Here is a 22319-nt window from a genome sequence, read left to right on the forward strand (position 1 = left end):
TTCTGCCACTTCACAATTTACAGACTAGTTGCACTACTGCTACACTAAAGATTACTGTATTTGCACTATTAGCAATATTACAGAGTGTTTCATTTGCACTACTGTCAATACCACATATTACTCTTGCACTGCTGAATTTGTTCACTGGGTTTTATGCAATGCTCTACACGTTATACTGTACTCTGTATGTTGCGAAAATAACTGAACAAGTATTTGTAGTCACCACCCACTTTTATACACAGCCAGTCTGCTGCTATATTTTGATACTGTGCTGAGCCAGTGTGGCGTAATTTCGTTCTGTGTACACTTGTTGCATACCTGAATGACTATAAAGCCTGTCTAAGTCTAACTCTACGTACAAGATTTGTTTTTGATATATGTACAGAATAAACAGTATTTTATTGTGGGTAGACACATTTGTAGCTTTTGTAGAGCCCATATTACCCGGGTTCTGCTCAAGGTTTGTTAACGCTCTCTTAAAGAGAATCTGAGTGGCTTTGGCTTCTGTAAAGCATCACACAGACGGCGATTGAAGATTTGGATTCTTATCGATGCTACAGAAATAAAACTTGAATCAATGAGGGGACACTTTCCGAGAGTTATGAACCAGAGCTGTCATTGTCTGCCAGTCAAGATAAATACAGTTAAACATTCAAAACAAAAATTAAGTTTGATATTTGTAACAGTCTGGGAGATTGCTCTGTTAATGCAATAAAAATGCAACCAAATGTAACTGAACGCTTTTATTCTGAAAGTCTGGGTTTGTCCGGAAGTCATCTCTGTTTATTCGGGTCAACTTAACGCATCAGCTCCTGGCTGACGTGGATGCTGGTCACATAATCTTTCTGGAAACAACACAATTAGCAGAGTAATCTTCATGTAAACAAGTTTTACAGATATCAAAAAATAAAAATAAATAAATAAATCAAAAACAAGTGAAAAAGTCAGTTCGTTCATTTAAAGCAAAATAATTCAATATATTTTGAAAATGAAGTTAAAATGACTGAAAGTATTGTCATTTTTGAATCTTTGAAATGCTTCATGTACTGATGGGTTTTGATGGGTTTGTTGTTTCTGTACGTGTGACCAATCAGAGATGTGAACCTGGATCATTATATTCAAACCTGAGGCCATAGGCGAGGGAGCAGACGGTATTAGTGGCTGCACAGGTTATGGGCTGGGTCGTCTCACCTGCCACAAATAAATAAGTCGCCAAAACTTATACTCAGTACTGTATGGGAAATCTCAAGCTCGTAGCTCATACATCCAATTCCACATCCAGCAGACACTCACTGGTCAGCTGTTCACTGGTTATTGTGCTCCAGTTACTCTCTAATAGGCCTGTGACTCTGCAGGGCCTCTGCACACTGGGACTTAGAGGCAGCACAGAAAACAACAACATGCTCACTGAGAACGTCCCTCCCTTCTGTCCTGTCTGTCTTTCTCTCCGTCTCTGTCTTACACATGATAATACTTAAAGTAGAGTGCCACATGGCCTCTTCATTATTTATAAAACAAAGCCAGATAAACCATAAAGCTCCCTCTGTTTGTGACTGTCTGTTTGCAGGCTTTGGGCTCTTGTTGTGACCTGCACTCAGACAAGACTGATCAGTCCAGATGGTGGCACCAAAGTTTGACTTCAAAATGAGTCGTCTTTAAAAGGAGTACAGCTGTGGAATGCAAATAAGTGTGTGCAGATTTGTGCTAAGTCTTGACATTACGTACATTTCCGTTGTAGTCATCTGCATCAGTCTCATCTAAAAACCGTAGTATATCAAGTACTGTGTCAGTAATAATAATCCAGTTTTCTAATCTATATAGATACTACACATTTTAGTGAATTGTGTTGCTGATAATATGTCTTACTTCCTGATGACATCAGTCTCAGGATAGTCTAGATATGCATTGTAGTTTTATGCTGTGGATTCAAATATCTGAAAACATTTTAAAATCAGTACTTCTACTACTAGTATAGATGGAGAATTGTACCAGGATGAAGACATAAATTTGACAGATTATCAGACCGCATTGTTGTATCCCAGCATGTGCTGTTTGAGAGATATCAGACTGTGAAGAAGAGTGTTTCCTGTGCCATATTTGAGCCTGGAGGCTTTTTCCTCCCTGAATGATTCCCAAATGTCTCTTAATCAAAGTTTAAACAGTGTATTATTTTCAAACTGACTTATCCAGCGCTCCCCTACTGTTTCTTATGGACTAAGATTTTTTTTTTTTGTTTTTTTCAAAAAAAGGAAACATGCTTTATATGACATAATTAAAGAACTTTAACCCAAATGTGAATATTTGGCGTGTTATACATTTGATATAGCAACAATTTTAACCAGGTCAAAGTTTATTTCTATAGCACATTTAAAAACAGCCTCTGCTGAACTGAAGTGCCCGAGCCCCGTTGATATAAAAACGGACAGATATGAGCTAAAATAAGTAAAAAAAACATCATGAAATAATATTGTGTATAAAACTGTGTCTGCATAAATCCAAGATATCCTCCTCAACCTGGACTGAAGGCAAGTGAGAAGAAATTTTAGATACACTATTAAATAATTGTATTTATATTATTAAATTCTGAAATTATCAGTTGCAGCAATCATTATGATTTCATTATGATAATATTGAACTATCATTAAATTATTATTATATTTATATATATTATTATTTTATTTTATTTTATTATTAAATTATGCATTGCAGCAACCATTCAGACTTTAAGATTAATTCATTATTATTATTATTATTATTAATCCAACCATGATTTAACCAGTGAGAAATCTGATATTGAAATATATATATATATATATATATATATATATATATTTTTTTTTTTTTTTAAATACTACAGTGACCCTTTGTATGTTTATATATATTTATGACAGAGTGTGGTCTATTTACCACTTCATCACTGTAAACCCATGTAGGTCTGTGAGTGAGAACAGAGGGGATCCCTCTCCTAGTGCACTTTAAAACACATCTAAATTAGTGGGATTAGACGGTAATCCCACGATCACAATGTGCATGCGCGAACTCCTGTGTGTGCGTCTCTGCCTCCGAGGGACGGTTCGGCGCTAATTCATCCAGAAACTGCGTTCATTCTCCAGATCGTCCCTGCGACGAGTGGTGGTGATGAAGTAAACAAGGTAAGGACATTCTTTTTATCAGTCTCGCGGTCAGAAACAAAATCCTTTGTGACATTTGATGTCAGCTGAGTTCGTCGTCCCGTTTCAGACTACAGGATTAAACCGGGCTGCCCAGTCCGGCTGCATTTAGAAACTACCACAGACTAATGTGGGAATCATCTATGACACAGACTGAAGCATAGTTTGAGTTGAGCATAAACCGATATAAAATAATAATTGAATAAAAACACGCATGGATGATCCTGCTTACAATGTGTCCTTGTTGCTCTGCGTGAATAACTGTACCGTGTGGTGACCCACTTGGCAAAAAAACAGAAAAGAGCCCCGGGTTGTTCACATTCAAGTCACAGCGCAGCTCCACAACGGAACTAATTTAGTAAAGTTTTAGAGTCACCTGTGAACATTTTGCACTTGTTCTACCTCTTCACCCAAAGTGAAGTGTTGCATCTGAATCTCTCCATGTTGCATCTGTCACCGGTGGATTTTATTTACTATTAGGCTAGAAGCTGCAGCTAAATGTAGAATCGTGTGCAGTTTCATCATTACTAAATACATTAAAATGTTACCAGCACTTTAAATTCACACTGAAGTTTAATAAACCACGTTTCATATTACATAAACCGTGCAGTAGTGCAGGAAAAACACACTTTAGCCTTTAAAACACAGACTTGTATTGTCTTGTGTTTTTATTATTTTGACAACTCCATTTTAGTCAATGGGCTATGATAAATATCAGAAACGCTTAAGTCCATACAGTGTCATACAGTTTAACTGCATCACAAACTCCAAAATGATCTTGAATTACCCCAGTGACGACTTCAAGAGATAAAGACCAACTTGCTCATTTGCTGGTAGTTTATTAGCACTGATGGCTGACACTTGGCCTGATGTAACCTTTATCTATAGGTTTAGTTTTAGTTTATTTAGTTTATTTCTTACAGAGGCCATGTACAAAATGCATTAATTACTTAAAAGGGAGAAGATACACTGTACCAGATTTAGCAAATTTCCATCTGCAGTCCCAGGCCAGGTAGGATAGAAGCATAAACAGAAGTATAGACATACAAGTATTATCACCCCCACCATACACACATAAAGATTTATGTGTGCTGTCCCCGTTTCATCTTTCCTTTAAGTTGAGTTGTGACACCACCTAGGCTGTTTCATCAGAAACTAAACAATACATCAGTCATGAAGCTAGGATTTAGTCCAGAGCCGTCCTATAAGCTTTCATTTTCCACTAGTGTGCCTAATGAACTGGCAAGGGACGGGCGTTTCAGCTCAGAGGGTTTTTTTCTTCTACATTTCCTCTTCACTTCTCCGCTTTCTGAATCTAATCAGTGACATTGTATTGGCCCGCATTCTGGTGTCAGCGTTTTGTCTAAAGCATGCAGCTTTGAGTCGCTGCCACGCCACAGTTTGAGCTGTCCCTGGATTGCGCGGGATTATATTCGTCATCTTGTCCCACATTTTAATATAATCGTGTGAATCCTGGCTTCAGATAGCAAAGGTTAATCTGTGTTTTTCTGTTAGTGAAGTCCATGCAGACACTGAATATTGTGCTGTGTTGCCTCATGTTAAACAGATTCAAATATGTCAGATGCTTTGTCAGACGTGTTGGTACGATAACGTGTGAATGATCTCAATCTGTCTCTTGCAGCTGCTAACAATTTACAGGATACTTGTTCCTCTAAATAAAACGCTGCCTTGAAAGTGGACTGCAACAAAAAAAAAAAATTTTGTTTTCCCCTCAGAGACTGACTGAGACAAAAACATGCAAAGGTCTGCATCTCACTGCGCTGACCCATCTTGAGGCCGCCCATACCAGCTCATGGACAGCTAGTGCTTCCTTGGCATGTCAGTGTTCACACCGAGGACAGGATGTCTAAGTGTGAGCTGATCGAGCTGAAAGACCTCAGCGTGAATGATCCCATCGAGCTGGCTGCTCCAACCGTCCATGCGGCCCATCCGCCTGTAAACCCCGGTCAGCCCAGCCACTACCACGTCGTCCGTCTGGTTGGAGACAGCGTCAGCATTGAAGCCCCCAGCTGCCACGCGGGAGAGGCTGGCGCGGGTCACGACTTCCAGCCCGACGGTTACACTCATCTCACCTGGTGTGACCTGTGTGGAGAATTCATCTGGGGTCTTTACAAGCAGAGTTTACGCTGTGCCAGTGAGTACCTCCTACAAACGGTTATGGATCTGTTTAAAGAATGCGTCTGCGTTTATCTGATTGGCAACAATCACAATGAAAACAAGCTAAGAGGTGATCCTACAAACAGGTACAAGTCTATGTGAGGTAGAGCCTGATAATATGTATAATATTTGTCGGTCATAGACCTAAAACAATCACATAAATGAGCCAATGCACATAGCATTTATGAGGAACATGGGCACTGTCATTTACTCTGAGTCAGTACCTCATTCACCGTCCTGCTGTTCTCAGCCCCCAACAAAAGCACTATTGACTCCTGTTTAAGTAACGTTGGCTGAAAACTGCATTGTCTAGCTATTCTAGTGAGAGTCAGACATAACATTATGACCACCTTCCTAGTATTGTGTATGGCTGTCTTGTGCCTCTAAAACAGTTGTGACTCATCAGAGAATGGACATGGGCCTTCTGAAGGGTGTCCTGTGGTGTCTGGCTACAGAATGTTGTTAGTGGGGGCCTTTGGGTCCTATGGGTTGAGGGGAGGGGCCTCTGTGGATCATCCCACAGATGCTTGATCAGTTTAGGATCTAGTGAATTTGGAGGCCAGGTCAACACCTTGTGCTGTTCTTCAGATTTTTTTGAGTTGTTCCTGTGTGCACCTGTGTCAGGCTGCATCCTGCTGGGTGTCATTGCTATGGGGTGGTGGTGCCTGGTCTAGGTGGGTGCTACATGTCTAAGTAGCATCCACATGAATGAATACCAGGTCCAAAAGTTTCCCAGCAGAACATTGTGTTGTTACAAGATGGTCGGTGTTATTTAATTGTCCTGTCTGTGGTCATAATGTTATGCAGGATTGGTGAAAATGGGTTTGCTGCCGAGAGCAACATAATGAAAGACACCTTTTGACCTTTATATATAGAAATATATAGAGATAAAATAAATAAATAAAAATATAGAATAACTTTTTTCTCTTTGTTGGTGTGGTAAACAATAGAGTCATTAACCTTGTTGAAGCCTTGTTGAAAATAAAGCCCATGCATTCTTATAGTATCTATGGCAGGTCCATTAAAATATCACAGAACTCTGATACAGTCTTCACTTCCTAGTATCTCCAGATTTCAGGAAGCCTGTGTTAGTGTTCCCATTCATGAGAAACTTCATCCCAGGCTTTTTCCTAATCTGTAGGAAGCTCTGGAAAGCTTCATGGTTCAGCTCCTCTCTGGTACAGCCTGGGAGTCTCTTTGCTTCTCTGTCTCCTTTGACTTCCTCAGACCTTTCTATTGTAGGCTCGGGCCCGTTTTTACAAAGAAATAAATTACTGAATCACTTAGAGACAAACAGGTGACAGAGTGATGGTTTCTGTGTGTCTCTCTTTCTTAGACTGCAGCTATACTTGTCACTACCGCTGCAGACCGTTCATCCAGCTGGACTGCAGCACACACGGAAGCTTGTTAACAGACCGTGCAGATTTCTCTGTTGACTCCATCGAGACCGACACAAATGTGGTAAAGAGCGACGCTAATTGTATTTTTTTTAACCAATAGTCCACTTGAAATGTTTGTTTGTTGAGTAATATTTGCTTAATTCATGAAACGTAAATTCTAATATTACATTTAGCTGTGCAACCGGGAACAAGTGGTTCCGGGAAAAATGCTCAGCACTGGTCATATGGTGGGTAGGTGGGCAGGTCAAAGCAGATGGAGGCCTCCAGATTGTCCACTGCTGTCCACTGTGCGTAACTGAGCCATATGTCCTCAGAAATACTGGTTTTATTACCCATTCAGTGTGAATGCATCTATTCAGAAAGTGATTCAGGAGAGAGCTGAGGGGAGGGGATAACTTAACAACTATCAGCAATTAAACAGCTGTCCAGAAAAAAGTCTGACTCTGCCAAAGAGCACTGAGCACTACAACGTCTCATATATTAAAAGTTACCTTTATTTTTTCTTTATGAGCTTCTTCTTCTTTCTTGAGCTGAGCTTATTTTGTTGCACACATTTATTTATATATTTTTTTGTTAGTTTTACATTCATTTTTCATTGTGCTCAATCCAGCCTTACTATTGAATATACACAGATCAGTCATAACATTATGACCACCGACAGAAGAAGTAAATAACAATTCAATGTTGAGAAACTTTTGGACCTGGCATTCATGCAGATGCTACTTAGACATGTAGCACCCACCTAGACCAGACCAGGCACCCCCACCCCATAGCAATGACACTCCTTGATGGCAGCAGCCATCCCCAGCAGGATGCAGCCTGACACAGGCACACACACAAAAAAAAGGTTTAGGAACCACCCCATGAAAAACAGCACCTGCAGAGTTGACCTGGCCTCCAAATTAATTAGATCCCAAACTGTTGCCAGACACCACAGGACACCCTCAGAAGGCTCATGTCCATTTGGAGGCACAAGGGAGACCTACACAATATTAGGAAGGAGGTCATAATGTTATGCCTGATCTGTTTTACGTTTACCAGATGACGAGGTCACAAAATGTGATTTTGATTGGCATTTTTAGTTATTTTATTTTGCAAATGATGCCTTTTCCAACACAGCTCTACCCAGGAATAACCAATCATTATCACCCTTTTATTAAGAAGATAAATTAAATGGTTTAAATGCTTCTGGGGGAAACTGCAGCAGTAAAATAGTGAATTTTACAAAAATAAAGCTTACAGTGCAGACCGTTATTAATGATAGGTTCGGGTTTGGGCAAGAGTGAGTATGACTTAACAAGATCAGGAGAAAGTTTAGCTTTTAGAATAATTAAGCAGCTCTCACTGGGAGTGGGTCGACCCTCCAGACGTCTTTGTCAGGCTTTATTGGCAGGGAGGAGCAAATGGAGATGCTGAGGTCAAAAGTGCTGCTGGCAGAGCAGAAGAGAGAAAAGGAGGACAGCGAAGCGATTTGTTGCACACAGCTCCAGAGGTTATTTTAAAACGGATGCATGTTATGACAGAAATTTAAGCTTTTAAGATGATTTGGGGAAACACAGCAAGTGACTTCAGTCAGGAAGATAGCGGCTCAGAGCTGGAACTGTATTTCACTGCATATACGTCTTTCTTTCACAAGGTGAGTCTGAGCCATAGATCATCGGCCAAATCTTTCATGAAATTGTAAAAGTCTTCATTTTTTTCTTGCAAGGAGCCTGAACTGATTTAAATTTTGCTTCCATTCTTAAGTTTTCTGTCACTCTCCTGCCTACCACCATGTCTTCTCTTTTCTTTTCAGGATGAAAAGATCGAGTTGGGTAAACAGGAGCTGAGTGTTGGTGAGATTCAACAGAGGGTCATCGATTACAATGCTCAGATCAACAGTAACCTCTATATGGTGGATGTGAGTGACTTTCCTGGACATTCAGACATGCAAAAACATGCGTTATATACACTGCCTGGCCAAAAAAAAAGGTCACGCACTCTAATGTTTTGTTGGACCGCCTTTAGCTTTGATTACAGCACGCATTTGTGGCATTGTTTCAATAAGCTTCTGCAATGTCACAAGATTTATTTCCATCCAGTGTTGCAGCACGTCCCAAAGATTCTTAATGGGGTTGAGGTCTGGACTCTGTGATGGCCAATCCATGTGTGAAAATTATGTCTCATTCTCCCTGAACCACTCTTTCACAATTTGGCACTCGCAAGATGTGTGCATAACTTCATCTGCCTCTCTTCTTACCCTGATGAGATGGTTCCCCACTGTCCTTCCAGTTTTTAATAATGCGTTGGACAGTTCTTAACCCAATTTTAGTAGTTTCTAGAATCTCATTAGATGTTTTCTCTGCTTGATGCATGCCAATGATTTGACCCTTCTCAAACAGACTAACATCTTTTCCACGACCACAGGATGTGTCATTAGACATGGTTGTTTTAGAAATGAGAAGCTACTCATTGCATCAGTTGGGGTTAAATAACTTGTTGCCAGCTAAAAGATAATCGCCCATGCTGTAATTATCCAGTAGGAGGCTTGTACCTATTTGCTTAGTTAAATCCAGGTGGCGACTTTTTTTGGCCAGGCAGTGTATATTAGTGTATTATACGATCATATGATCCACGGTGGATTGAGTTCAGTCTAACTCTGTCTACCCTGCAGAATAAAGACGGGTCCTACACTGGTTTCATCAAGGTCCACTTTCAGCTGGTCCGCCCCATCTCCCTGCCTCCTCCTCAGAGCCTGAGCTTCACACAGGAGGATGAGGGGCAGGGCAGGCGCATGAAACGGCGGACGTCCTTCTACCTCCCCAAAGATACAGCAAAGCACCTGCACATAAGCTCCGAAACACGGGTACGAGAAGTCATCGAGGCACTGCTCAACAAGTTCACCATGGTGGACAACCCGGCGAAGTTTGCCTTGTTTGAGCGCACCGAGAGGCAAGGTCAAGGTAGGATGCTTGACGCTGTGTTGTTGATCAGGGAACAAAACGCTGAATTCTGAAGCTCTGATTGTTTTTCCCTCCAGTGTACATGCGTAAACTGTCTGATGATGAGCGTCCTCTGTATCTGCGCCTGTGTGCTGGCCCCAGAGAAACAGTCTTGAGTCTGGTGTTGAAGGAAAACGAGACTGGGGATGTAAACGTACGTTTCAACTCGCCTCTGAGGATGATACCTTTGCTGACATTTTAACAGTACATGTTCTGCGTGTACAGCTGCTTTTAACACGCGCTTACTCTCCTCCGCAGTGGGATGCCTTTAGCTTTCCCGAGTTGTGCAACTTTCTGCGAATCTTGCAGCGGGAGGAAGAAGAGCACGTACGGCAAATTGTGAAGCGCTACGCTCTCGCCAGAGACCGGATGAAGCAGGCCATGGCCCAGATCACTACCCCTGGTTGATGCTGAGACATTCAGCTAATCTTCATGTTTGAACCTTAAGAAAGACCTACTCCTGCCTTGAAAAGAATCATGGATCGATTAGAAAATGTATAGCAAACGTAAAAGGGACAGGAAGAGCTCAGGAAATGATGTTATTGGGAGAATAGGTTTCTAGTAAAGCAGGGAGGCTGCTGTTACATTTAATGTGAATTATCTTAAGGATCAGGTCATGCTACTGTTGTGAACACACAGGCACTGTTATGAACGGGATTTGCACAAAACCTAGAAGACTATCTTAACTGGATGCAATTCTTCCTTTAATACCCATGCTGCTCGATCAGTTTATTTATTGTGATATTAAAAAAAAAAAACATTTTAGGGATTTTTTTGTAATTTATCTCCATTTATTATTTCTGAAACAGTTTTTAAAATGTTAGCACTTTAATCAACTTGTGAAATTAAGTTAAAATACATTTATATTCACATTATCTAATAAACACGTCATAATAAACGATGAGTCAATTGTCTTTATTTTTAACAGTGTGCTCCGGCTTTAGCCAGGAAGTGGGGGCCAGAGTATGATGGTCAAAAGTGCGTGAACACTTTTGTATTATATCCATGTGATTAAAAATGTTATTGAAGGCCGTAAGCCTCAGTATGATCCCATAACAACCTTCACTCTTGTCAGGGGGCTTTACACCAGATTTGTGAACCTGTCCGCAGGGATTTGGTCCAACTCAGCCATGAGAGGTTGACCACTAATATTATGGCACTGGCAATAGGACCTGGCTTGCATTTGGTCTTCAAATGCATCCAAAATGTATTGTTTTATTATCTGAGAAAGCACATCATTGGATGCAAAATTAGTACACAAGTACAGGATGCTTTTATGCTGATTGCTGCAATAAACACAAGGCTAAGTCATTTGCTCCCTAACAAAACAAAATAATTCTTGCAGCTATTTTTAATGGTATATACTCCTTGTACATTTTGTATATTTTATATTGTTCATATTTATGGGCGGGCACAGTGGCGTGGTGGTTAGCACTGATGCCTCACAGCAAGAAGGTCCCGGGTTCAAATCCACAGTCACTTTCTGTGTGGAGTTTGCATGTTCTCCCTGTGTCTGCGTGGGTTCTCTCCGGGTACTCCGGCTTCCTCCCACCATCCAAAGACATGCTGGTTAGGTTAATTGGTGATTCTAAATTGGCCGTAGGTGTGAGTGTGAGTGTGAATGGTTGTCTGTCTCTCTGTGTTAGCCCTGCGATGGACTGGCGGATCTGACAGCTGGGATAGGCTGCAGCAGAACACCGTGACCCTTAACAGGAATAAGCGCTTACAGAAGATGAATGAATGAATGAATGAATGTTCATATTTATTACATATTTCAGAGACAGAATCAGAATTGTCTTTGTTACCGCATATGTTTGCACATTGTTGTGGTGGTTAGTACAAAACACATACAGATAATCGATAATAACGAGATACACAAAAAATATAAATAGAGGGTAGAATAGAGGATGGATAGAGGGAACATCAAAGGAAAACTTATGGCTCTACAGAGTGTCATACTGATGTACTGCACAGTTTTGCACAGCTCTTCCCTGTAAACAGTGTTTTCAGTTCACCCTCCTCTCCATGTGGGGGCGGTAGCTCGCCACAGTGTTTCTGAACCAACCGTAAGAGGAAACGACAGAAGAACAAGGTGCAGCGTTAGTTAGCATAAACAGCTATCATAGTTGAGCGTTATGAGGCGTTTGCACGTAAAGAATTAGCAACCCAGCAGGATAACCTCATCAAAAGAAAAAAAAAATCCTATCTGCGAACGCGCCACGTCCCGCTTTAGGTATGTTTTCAACTGAGCCACAGTCACCAGCGCTGGTTATGAAACCAGCTCATTTGAGCCGTTGTCAACATCAGCAAACGTTATTTTGTCAAGAAACATGTTGACCCGGCTAATGCTAGCAACGCAGTGCTAGTTGTCTTTAGCTGAAGGTGATGTTGTCAGGCAGGAGGTAAAGTGACAGCGAATGTACTGTAACAAAAGAGAGCAAGACCGATTTTGTGTTGGCGTTGCTGGTCAAGGTTAGCTAGCTCAATTAGCTGACATGTCAAGAAAACGTCCCGAGTCCTTAAGACTCAAATCAGAGCTAAATAGTCTATTTCAAACGTCCACTTGCCCTTTTGAACTATTTTTATAGCATAATAAAAGTAGACTTGTTTGTACGCGACGCTGACGGGGCTGTTTTAGTATCATTTTGCCATGTCATGTCTTTGGCCTTCTTCATGTGACATATGTGCAGGACACATGATTCGGATTTCACCATAAATGGAGTGGACATCACCCTGGATTATTACCCTCTTATCACATCAGTGTTGTATTCTCTATGTGAACAATAAGAAAGATACTATTTGCCTTAAGGGTCTCAGAGTCCATATGTGTTGGAGTAAAGTGAAACCTATTTGTTTACCTTTCTAAGGTAAAGGTACAGTCCCTTTTCTGTGGTAACACTGTTCACACTTGTTCACAGAAAAATGGGATTCAGCAATAAATGTGCACATAACTCTCACTTGCTTAACCTAGAATACGCTATGAATTGCAGAGACTTCTTGCGTGATCAATATATTGAATGATCCGATTCCTCCCTTCACGTGGCAGGTCTCCTATCCCGAAGGTCTCAGTTCATCTAGTACAGTAACACTGTAGCACCACTGGCAGCCCTGTGACCCAAGAAAATAATGTGCTGCAGCTGAAGATGGGTGGTAGCGGCTCCAAATCCAAAGGATTTTGGCCTTTTTCTGGCTCAGGTAGTGGTGACGATCCAACCAAAGACGGAAACGGGCAGACACTGACGAGAGTTCGAAGCTTCCCAGGTGCAACGCCTTTTGTGTTTACCCGACGAAGGTAACTATAGCATCCATCCACACAGTATGTGCTTCGAACATAAAGGCCCAGTTTACATTAAAAGATATACTACGCACAAGAGCGCCGTTGGAGCAACAAAAAGTGACTTTATGTTCTTGTGAAGACATAGAAAATGGCGACGTGTGATGTGATAATAAAAATAAAAAAGAGAATTTTTTTCTTCTTTAAAGAATGGTCAATACAAGATGTTTGCTCAGTAAACTTTCCCACAGAGTTACGCGCTCATATTCAGCCAGTATTGTTGACTCTGGGAAAGATGAAGTCATAAATGTATGCTTTTGGCCCAGCAATTCAGGTCATCCACTGACTCATTATAGCAGAGAGCAGTTCGGGACGTTTGTTCATCCAGCTTCCATCATAAGTTATCCACTTATTGTATCTAGAAGGAGTAGACGCAAGCACACTGTAGTCTTTGTAGCAAATCTGTGGTACTTTAACTGGCCCCTTATTCACCACATTTATACTGAGCTGTTTGTTTTCTTACCGTACTTCCCCAACCACTTAAAAAAGACCAGTTTAAGCACAAAATGACAGAATGCGCAATATTCCCACGAGTGTGACTTACCTACTTGCTTGCTGGGCAAAAGCTCGAGCGCGTTTTTTGAATGTGAATGCCACCTTTTTTGTGGTTCACTGTAAAGTAGAGAGTCGCTTCTCATTGATGGACTTCTTTTGTACAACACACAAGTATGAATAATGAATTTACTCTCTTTTATGCAGCTCTATGTTCTTTGATGAAGACGGCGACTTGGCCCACGAATTCTACGAAGAGACAATTGTGACAAAAAATGGACGGAAAAAAGCCAAGCTGAAAAGGATTCACAAAAACTTAACAGCTCAGGTGAGGAATTAAAATATTCAACTGTGACTTTTCTCACCAACGTAATTTCTCTGTTTACTCAATCCATGTTTTTTTTAATTTTTTGTCTCCTTTCAGGGAATAATTAAGCTGGACCACCCGTGCATCCATGTAGATTTCCCAGTTGTCCTCTGTGAAGCCTGACTGAATGTCTGACGAGTGTCTCAGACTAGCCACTGTGTCAACTCCGTCCTGTGGGTTCCCCTGCAGAGGGAAGCCCGAGCCACCTTTAAAAATGACATGATCTCTTGATATGTTTGATGCCCTTATGTGGACCGGCTGATGTATTGCGTACTGAGCCTCTGCATGTGATCTGTTTTTGGCTTGTGTGCAATTTAGACACAGAATAGGTCACTAGTGGGGACCCAGAAAAGTGCCAAGTTGGCAAAAACCTACTCAGTTTACAGGTCATGGTTTGTGTGCATGTAAGTGTGAATGTGTGTGCAGACATGGGATGAAACCTGACAGAGTCCTGACGCTGCAGATTATTTTCTGGTATGTTTCATTGAACCCGAGGAGTTTAAGGGACGTGTAACCAGTTCATTCCTCCGTCAGTGCACACTGAAGTTTTCTGACAACATTGTGACTCGCTTTATTTTGCATGGAACAGGATCTGCTTATAGGTAATAGCCTAGGGAGTTGACAATCAGTGGCCCACGAAATCTTAAGTGGATTAATTTGATATTAGTATGTTGGAAGGACTGACTTCAGCGACCTCGGAGCCGCACATATATACATATACACACACAGCAGCAGTGAGTCTAATAAAAGATACTGGTGTTTTCTTTTGGCAAAGTATGTTTCACTTTTAATTTATTATGACTGTTTTTTAATTACAAATTGAAATGCCGAACTGTGTCTTGTCCCTGTTTCATTTGACTTCAGTATAAATGAGGACAGAAAATCTATGACGTATCTCTTAATTGTTGTCAATAAAAGTCCCTTTAAAAATAACTGGATTTTATAGGTGAACGCGCTAAAACGCACATCAGCCTGTAGCTACCGTTAAGAACCCCAAGGTCAAGTTTCAACAACCTGAAGGGAGTATACAACGGCAATATTTTTCAGGGGTAACAGTCTCCTGGCCAGATGTGATAAACGCTTGTCGATGCATTAATATTGATAATCTCTGTATTTCTAAAATCCTCTTTCTTGCCCTGATTACACCACACTGACTGAGGGTTGTTATATTAAGATTCAAATACATTCAGGCCATGCTTTTGCTAATAAAATTGTTCAAGTGACTGTGTGATTGCATCTCCTGTTCTTCCAGGAGACCGCTAGGAATTTGCAATACTAATAAGATGACCATACAACAGAAAAACAATCATCAATGTGCCTGGATGAGCCTTTATATAACAAGCTTACATAAGCTATTTATCAAATAATCTTTTATAATGACAAAGCCTTTTGGCAAAGGTTGATTATGAACTGATAGGGTCTGCAGTAGATATAATGCTCCTGACCTCCACCTGATATAAAGTTAGCCACCCGCAGAGGAAATTGCAAAGACAAGACCATTATTTGAAGGAGAAACCTTTGTGCACAAGCGCCTGCTAATGAAGTATGGATGAACTAAGGAGAGTAGTGAACGCTTTCAGTGCAGTCTCCATGGGAAAGGGTTTTCTACAAAGCTGTCTGATATTGCTCTCCTCGGAGGATAAAGAGGTCTGTGCCAAAATCCATTCCACTTTATTACTTCTTTGTAATGATTTTACATTTTCATCCTCTGGGCAAGTATCGCTTTCAGCTGAGTCTGGGGGAGACATGGCAGAGCAATTATTTCTCGTTTATTTTTGCAAAGTTGAAATAATATACAAGGCCGCGGGGTGAATTGCAGGATTGAGGTCTAAAAAATAAAATAAAAATCGACTCAGCAAACCTCCCACCCTGTGGTTTTGCTGACAAAAGTCTGCACATTTTTAGACATGGAATCTCACAGTAAGGTATTATACACTGCCACTGTTCACCTTACTATTAAAAGGAACGTGTGAGTTATTTCATCTTCTCAAAATTGAACATGTTTCAGAAATGCCATGGCAGTCTAATCTTAAACTGATTGTTAGTCGCACAGTCTGAATGTGTATCTGAGTAAAACTACCATGGCAAACTTCTTTAGTAACATGCTGATAAACAAGATGCTCTTTTGAAATTGTAATGCATGCGTTAAAACAATAATTATTCAATAAAAAAGCATATTTTGGCTTATGTGCATAATTTAGACCCATGCAGGACCCTGTCACTTACACTAAGCAGCTGTTGACATGTCTGTAGGCATCTATAGAAAAGCATCTATCACGACATTACTTGTATTACAAGCTTGCAAGTATAATGCCAAACACAGTTTCCATTTTCTGATACTCAGAACATTGTTATGATGGATTTTTTTTATAGCATGTTCCAAGTGTGTACCCTTGCTAACTTAACACCTGACCCAGCCAATAGCGGAGGGTGCTAATTCCTGCTTTGCTATCCAAAATAAAAAGTGTAGGCAACAACAGATGGTGGGCTTTTGCGAACGTGTGTGTAACTTGGGTCAAAGAGAGGAGGAGTTTTCTGTGTATTTAAATAGCAATGAACTACCGCTGTGTTGAAAGGAGCTCAACGACTGTCATCGTGGAGTAGGAAGCCTGACCTGTATGCGGTTTTTTGGTTAGGAAGGAAAAAGCTGCAGGTAAGAGACATATCTGGGACTCCTCTTAAAGGGATGGATTTATAAAGTCACTATTATGTTGATTTTATAGTATTGTTTGCCTGTTTGAGTTCTTAAGGTACAAAACTAATACTTTTTTTAATAACTAAATATATATATATGTTTTAAAACATACAAATGATGGTATAATTCATTTTAAGTAGCCTAATACTTCCCAATTCATCCAGTAAATGCCAGTAAAGCTCACAGAATAAAATATATAAATGTGTGTTTCATCAGTAAACTATAGTAGGCGACAATAACTCGATTTAAATATTGTGTTATGGGTGTTATTCTGATATAAAAAAAGGAAACACAAGCATCTAAAACAATACAAAACCAATACTCATAGTTTAAAATCTGCTCTTATCAATGAAACTACCTCCAGCAGAGATCGAAGAACAGACTAGTCAGGTCTTTAGTCAGGGGGGGTGGGCTTCACTGGAATTTATTTTTATCCACAAAATTATGTCACCAGAGATAGTAATAATTGTCAAATGTTAATAAATAAATACTTTGTAGTTAGAACTAATCTTATACAAGGAAAAAATGACTAAAAACGGCAAAATATATATTTAATTCATTCAGAACTACCCCTACTCAAGAGCTAAATGCAGAGGGCTGCTGTTGCTCAACGTTTACCGTCATCTTCGCCCCTCCCTCAGTTTCTCTCGGTCCTACCGTGGGGACTTCTTCTTGGAAGTGGACAAAATGGACTGAGCGGACTATGATTGTTATTTCTCACATGGCAGGGCTGCGGAAGGATGATTTATGCCACGGTTACACGAGCGGAGTAAACCCGTGCCCTCGGCTTCAACGGAACAGGTTAGACTGGACACGGAGACGAAGGAGAAACACGTTAGCCGAGTTAGCACGGTTGTCAGTTTCAATGAAACTTGGAGCTAACGTGACTTTAGCACGTTCACTTAGCTCGTAGGCAAAAGAGGTTTAAAACAAGTCTAGAGGTAAAGAAGCTAGCTGTTAAATGTAGTTTTTGCTACAACTCTACATAATTTCCCATAACTGATTACCAAAGTAAAATGACTTATGTAAACGTCTGTAAAAGGGGAAGTTGAGTTTATTTGCGGTGCTTTATACTACTAATAATAGCCATATCTAATAATGTACATTAGATATGTTATCTAGTTATCTTTAGTCTCAACTATATTTACTTCCTTTTTATGAGATGCTCACTGAAACTCAATCTTCAGTATGTCTGTTTTACTACAACCACAGCTATGTAAAATACTCCCTATGTACTCTTGAAGATTTCCTGTTTTTTACATATCTTATATATTTGGAAACATTTTAAACTGTCAGTCAAGATATGTGGAGTTATCGTTTTGTTTTAATCTTACTAAACTCACTTGTCTTTACCAGGGAAAGAAGAGTACATGAGAGCAGTGGTGACCATGGAGGCTGCGTTTCACTCTCTCTTCAGCACAGCTGGCCAGCTGCCTTTTTTACTCCTGACTCTCCTCACATCGTGGACAGTCTTGTGTTCGGCAGATGTAAAGCAGACAAGATGGCCATTATATTCCCAGAAGCCAGTTCTTCTCGCCTGGAACGCCCCGACACAGGACTGTGTGCCGCGACACCGTGTCACTTTATCTCTGGAGCAGTTCGACATTGTAGCATACCCCACTGAGGGCTTTGTCCGACAGAATCTCACAATTTTCTATAAGGAACGCCTTGGCCTGTATCCCTATTATGAGCGTGATGGCACTGCAGTGAATGGAGGTCTTCCACAACTGGCCAGCCTCAGTCAGCATTATGAAAATATGCCTGAAGGTCTCCAGAAATACATACGAGAGCCACAGGCAAAAGGTTTGGCTGTTATTGATTGGGAGGAGTGGCGCCCATTGTGGATCCGAAATTGGGACGCTAAAGATATCTATCGAAATAAGTCCTGTGAAATTTTGGCCAAAAAGAACCCCAACTGGACACCGGAACAACGGAGGAAAGTTGCAGAACAAGAGTTTGAGCTATCGGCTAAAACCTTCATGTTGGAGACTCTGAAACATGCCAAGAGTCTGAGGCCCAATCAACTGTGGGGCTTCTACCTGTTTCCAGATTGTTACAACCACGACTACAAGAGCGGCCTGGACGGCTACACAGGCCGCTGTCCGCCTTTGGAGGTGACTCGAAATGACCAGCTTAACTGGCTGTGGATGGAATGCACAGCACTTTTCCCTTCAATATACATGGGCTCCGCTCTGCGCTCCACGAAGCACGGGCGCCTCTTTGTCCGAAACAGGGTGAAGGAGGCGATGCGCCTGGCATCTGTTGGAGATGGATTAGCGCGTCCTGTTTTTGTTTATACCCGACCTTTTTACCTCAGTCAGATGACCCTCCTAACCGAGGTAAGTTGTCTAGAGGGAGGAACAGTTCATTAAGGAGGTTTACACATTTATTATCTGCTGTCCCACGAGTTTGTTTACTCTGTTTACCTGCTGGTTCATCTGTCAATACTTTTTTTTGTTATTCAGTAAATTAATTAGCAGTTAATATGACACCCTAAAGGGATGTCCCTCTCACAATCATCATAGAGCAACACCTTTACTTTCACCTAAAATGAGAATCACTGTTTAAACTCTGGCACATTACAACTGATGGAAGTCCTCAGTCCCTTGACATCTACTCACCAGTGCTGGATATGAGATATGTGTGTATTTGTCTGGGTAGCTGTCAGTAAATCACTGGAATTGCATTAAGGTTATCATACTTTGTTAGAAATGTCATCAACATGTACTAAAATAAAATGTCTGTGTAATGACATTTTCAACATTATATGAAACCACGCTGAACTGTTTGCTGAATCTTTTGCAGACAGATTTGGTCTCCACCATAGGAGAGAGTGTCGCACTTGGAGCTGCAGGTGTTATCTTCTGGGGGGACACTTCCTATGCCAGCAGCAGTGTAAGAGACATTCTCAGCTTGTTTCATGTGGAATAGCCTAGTGTTCAGGGATCTGGGGTTAATATCTTCTTTTTTTTTCTCCCCCCCCTGAATAATCTCCAGGCCAGGTGCTCCACTCTAAACAATTATCTCCAGGGACCGCTGGGCCGGTACCTGCTCAACGTGTCGACAGCAGCAGAGCAGTGTAGCCAGATTCTGTGTAAATCCCACGGCCGCTGTCTCCGCAGACTACCAGACACCGACGTGTACCTGCATCTCAGCCCCTCCACGCACAAGATAACCAGTCAGAGCGGCCGGCTGAAGGTTACAGGAGTGCCTGGCAAGGCGGAGCGGGCTGTTTTCCACACACACTTCCAGTGCCAATGCTACAGTGGGTACAGCGGTGATGGCTGTGCTCAGAAAGAAAAAGGGCAGAATAGAGCCTCCTCTGTCTTAAGGACCTGGCCTCTTTGCCTTTTGCTCCCACTTGGACTCCTCGGTCTGCTACATTGAGGAAACCAGGAAGCCCAAACTATTCACCTCTTCTTCCAGGAAAAAACTGCGCAGACTTTTTGAAATGAAGTCACTAAAGATGAACTGAGAGCAGCGGGTAGTCAGATGTGTGATCAAAGATCTCCTATTGTGACAGGAGATTTTTATATATGTAGACCATGTTGTTGACGTTTGTGTGCAACAAAGTGAAATGTGAGATCTCTGGATAGATCTCCTGGAAACAAAATCCGTCCACGAATGTTTCCTCTTTTATCAAATTATGCCAAAAAAACAAACAAACTACAGTATGGTGAATAACTCTACATTTAACAAGACTGCAGTGTATTTGTGTCACCAGAGAGAAGATGATAACATTTTTGTATTTATTTTTTTTATGATAGACACAGCAACAGAACAACACAAGGCTTAAAGAAACAGCAGTAGCAGGAAAGGTACTCTTGATGCCCAGCTGCATTGAGGATGTTGGTGCATCACAGCAAAACAATAGTTTTAGGTATTCAGCTCGCTCATCCAGTATTGATGCCTAAACGCAACATTATGTTTCAAACTGTTAAATAGCCGCCGAAGTTGTGCCTTCCCAGGGTTACAAAGTGCTCTTTCTTAAATGTTGCCTTTCTTCAGCTCAGTGCTTTAAACTAATATTAACTCCAGAACGCCTACTAGTATTTCCATTGAAGACGGTGCGTTAGAAAGGTGGCCTGAACACTAAATGCCAACAGAACACATTTGTTTATTAATAGTTTGTCAGTATCCTCTAATTTTACAATGATATTACCGTGAAAGCAAGAGGTGTAAGAAATGTTTATTTTCAGCATCCTAATTATGTAACTTTGGCCTTTTTTAAAAAACCTAGGAAACAAATTATCATTATATTTAAATTTGTTGCTGATATATTGGGCCTTTCAGTACAGAAATGCCAACACTATGTTTATAAGATAAGTAAAGGATTATTTTACCTTAACTAGTATTTGAAAATATGATTAGCTGAATAAAAAAAATCTAATATCAATATCAGCCTCAGAAATCAAGTATTTGTTGCTTCTATACACGATACTTGTTTTCGTTGGTGTATCCAGTTTGACTTTTCATTGCGGCTTGTGTCCGCAGTCCTGCTGGTGGCACTGTGTTCATAGCAACAACTCTTATGTTAACCTTCAGGTCCAGCACATTTGCTGAGCAGGTTCATATTTATACCGTAGTTTTTATATTAAGTGACCAAAGATGAGTGATGTTAGTTGGTAGGTTGTGCTGTTTTTGTTTTTGGAAAACTGGAAGTTGCACCGGTACAGTTGCAATAGTATGTTGTACAGTACATGTATGTGTGATACAAATTTTTATATTTTTGCACTTTAACTTCTTTTCTGTTGAGTTGGATTGTGCTTCTGTACATGTTGCTACTTGTGAGAGGTGAAATTATGTTTCCGGGACACACAAACTTTCAAGGCACACTGTACGGTATTTCTGATGTAATATGTCACATTAGTTTATGTGTATGGTCCACTGTGAATCAAAAGAAATAGTTGCTCCTATGATTGTTACACCTCCTATGGCTTTCAACTCAAAATTAAGAAGTTTTAACATCTTAATCAGACATTAATAATAATAATAAACATTTTACAAAGTAGTATCAAAGTATAAATTGGTATATTTAAAGTAGACAGCCTGTTGCATTAACCTCTTCTAAAATGCATTTGTTAAAGTTAGAAATTTGAAAGTGCTTTTAGGACTTCTGTGTATCGTTAAATTTATGTCACAATGCTTTTCAAAGCACATTTATACACATCAGTAAAATCAATACACCTGATTATTTAATAAAAAAGCAGATGTATTGATTAAGACACACCTAAAATATTTAGTTACCTATAAATTGACTTTGTTCGTTTCTCAACTTTCTTTAGATCAAACACTCCACCGGAGGCAGCTTTGTTTCAGTCTTAATTAGCCTTATAAGAAATTTCAAAGCCTTATTTTGCGCAAATGGTGTCATTGAATCTTAATGAAGGGTTGTGGTTTTTAACACATTTGAAGTTTTTAATAATTTCATTATTAAAAATATATTTTTAAGTCATTTCTTGAATGTGTATTTATTTTATTTATTTATTTTTTTTTTACCTAAAGATACTGAGAAAATCTTTTTGCAAAGCAGGTAAATATTAAAGGGCCGGGACTTTAAATGAACCAAATCATGATGAACGTACATGAAAACAAGTACAGATGCAGTTTTGAAATTGTTACATCATCTTAGTAAATATTATAACAAAATGTTTGACTTTAGTTACAGGGGAAGGTTTGTTAAAAATGTCGACATCTTGTTT

At 40.3% G+C, this 22319-nt stretch overlaps 3 protein-coding genes across 3 annotated transcripts; all 3 read left to right on the forward strand.

Annotated features, from left to right (window-relative positions):
- Nucleotides 1-5026: 5026 nt before the first annotated feature.
- On the forward strand, nt 5027-10472 carry rassf1 (Ras association domain family member 1). The gene is made up of 6 exons (XM_084543847.1): nt 5027-5325; nt 6685-6809; nt 8544-8648; nt 9402-9690; nt 9768-9883; nt 9988-10472. The coding sequence occupies exons 1-6, from the start codon at nt 5034-5036 to the stop codon at nt 10135-10137; spliced, it is 1077 nt and encodes a 358-aa protein (XP_084399973.1). The 5' UTR covers nt 5027-5033; the 3' UTR covers nt 10138-10472.
- A 1345-nt stretch (nt 10473-11817) lies between these two features.
- tusc2b (tumor suppressor 2, mitochondrial calcium regulator b) lies at nt 11818-15370 on the forward strand. The gene is made up of 4 exons (XM_084543637.1): nt 11818-11962; nt 12776-13021; nt 13763-13883; nt 13980-15370. Exons 2-4 carry the CDS (start codon nt 12873-12875, stop codon nt 14043-14045), a joined length of 336 nt encoding a protein of 111 aa, XP_084399763.1. The 5' UTR covers nt 11818-11962; nt 12776-12872; the 3' UTR covers nt 14046-15370.
- A 1811-nt stretch (nt 15371-17181) lies between these two features.
- hyal2b (hyaluronidase 2b) lies at nt 17182-22026 on the forward strand. The gene is made up of 4 exons (XM_084542802.1): nt 17182-17418; nt 17974-18956; nt 19423-19512; nt 19615-22026. The coding sequence occupies exons 2-4, from the start codon at nt 17988-17990 to the stop codon at nt 20002-20004; spliced, it is 1449 nt and encodes a 482-aa protein (XP_084398928.1). The 5' UTR covers nt 17182-17418; nt 17974-17987; the 3' UTR covers nt 20005-22026.
- The last annotated feature ends 293 nt before the right edge of the window (nt 22027-22319 follow it).

The sequence above is a fragment of the Chelon labrosus genome (assembly GCF_963514085.1).
Source record: "Chelon labrosus genome assembly, chromosome: 4".
NCBI classification, from domain to species: domain Eukaryota; kingdom Metazoa; phylum Chordata; class Actinopteri; order Mugiliformes; family Mugilidae; genus Chelon; species Chelon labrosus.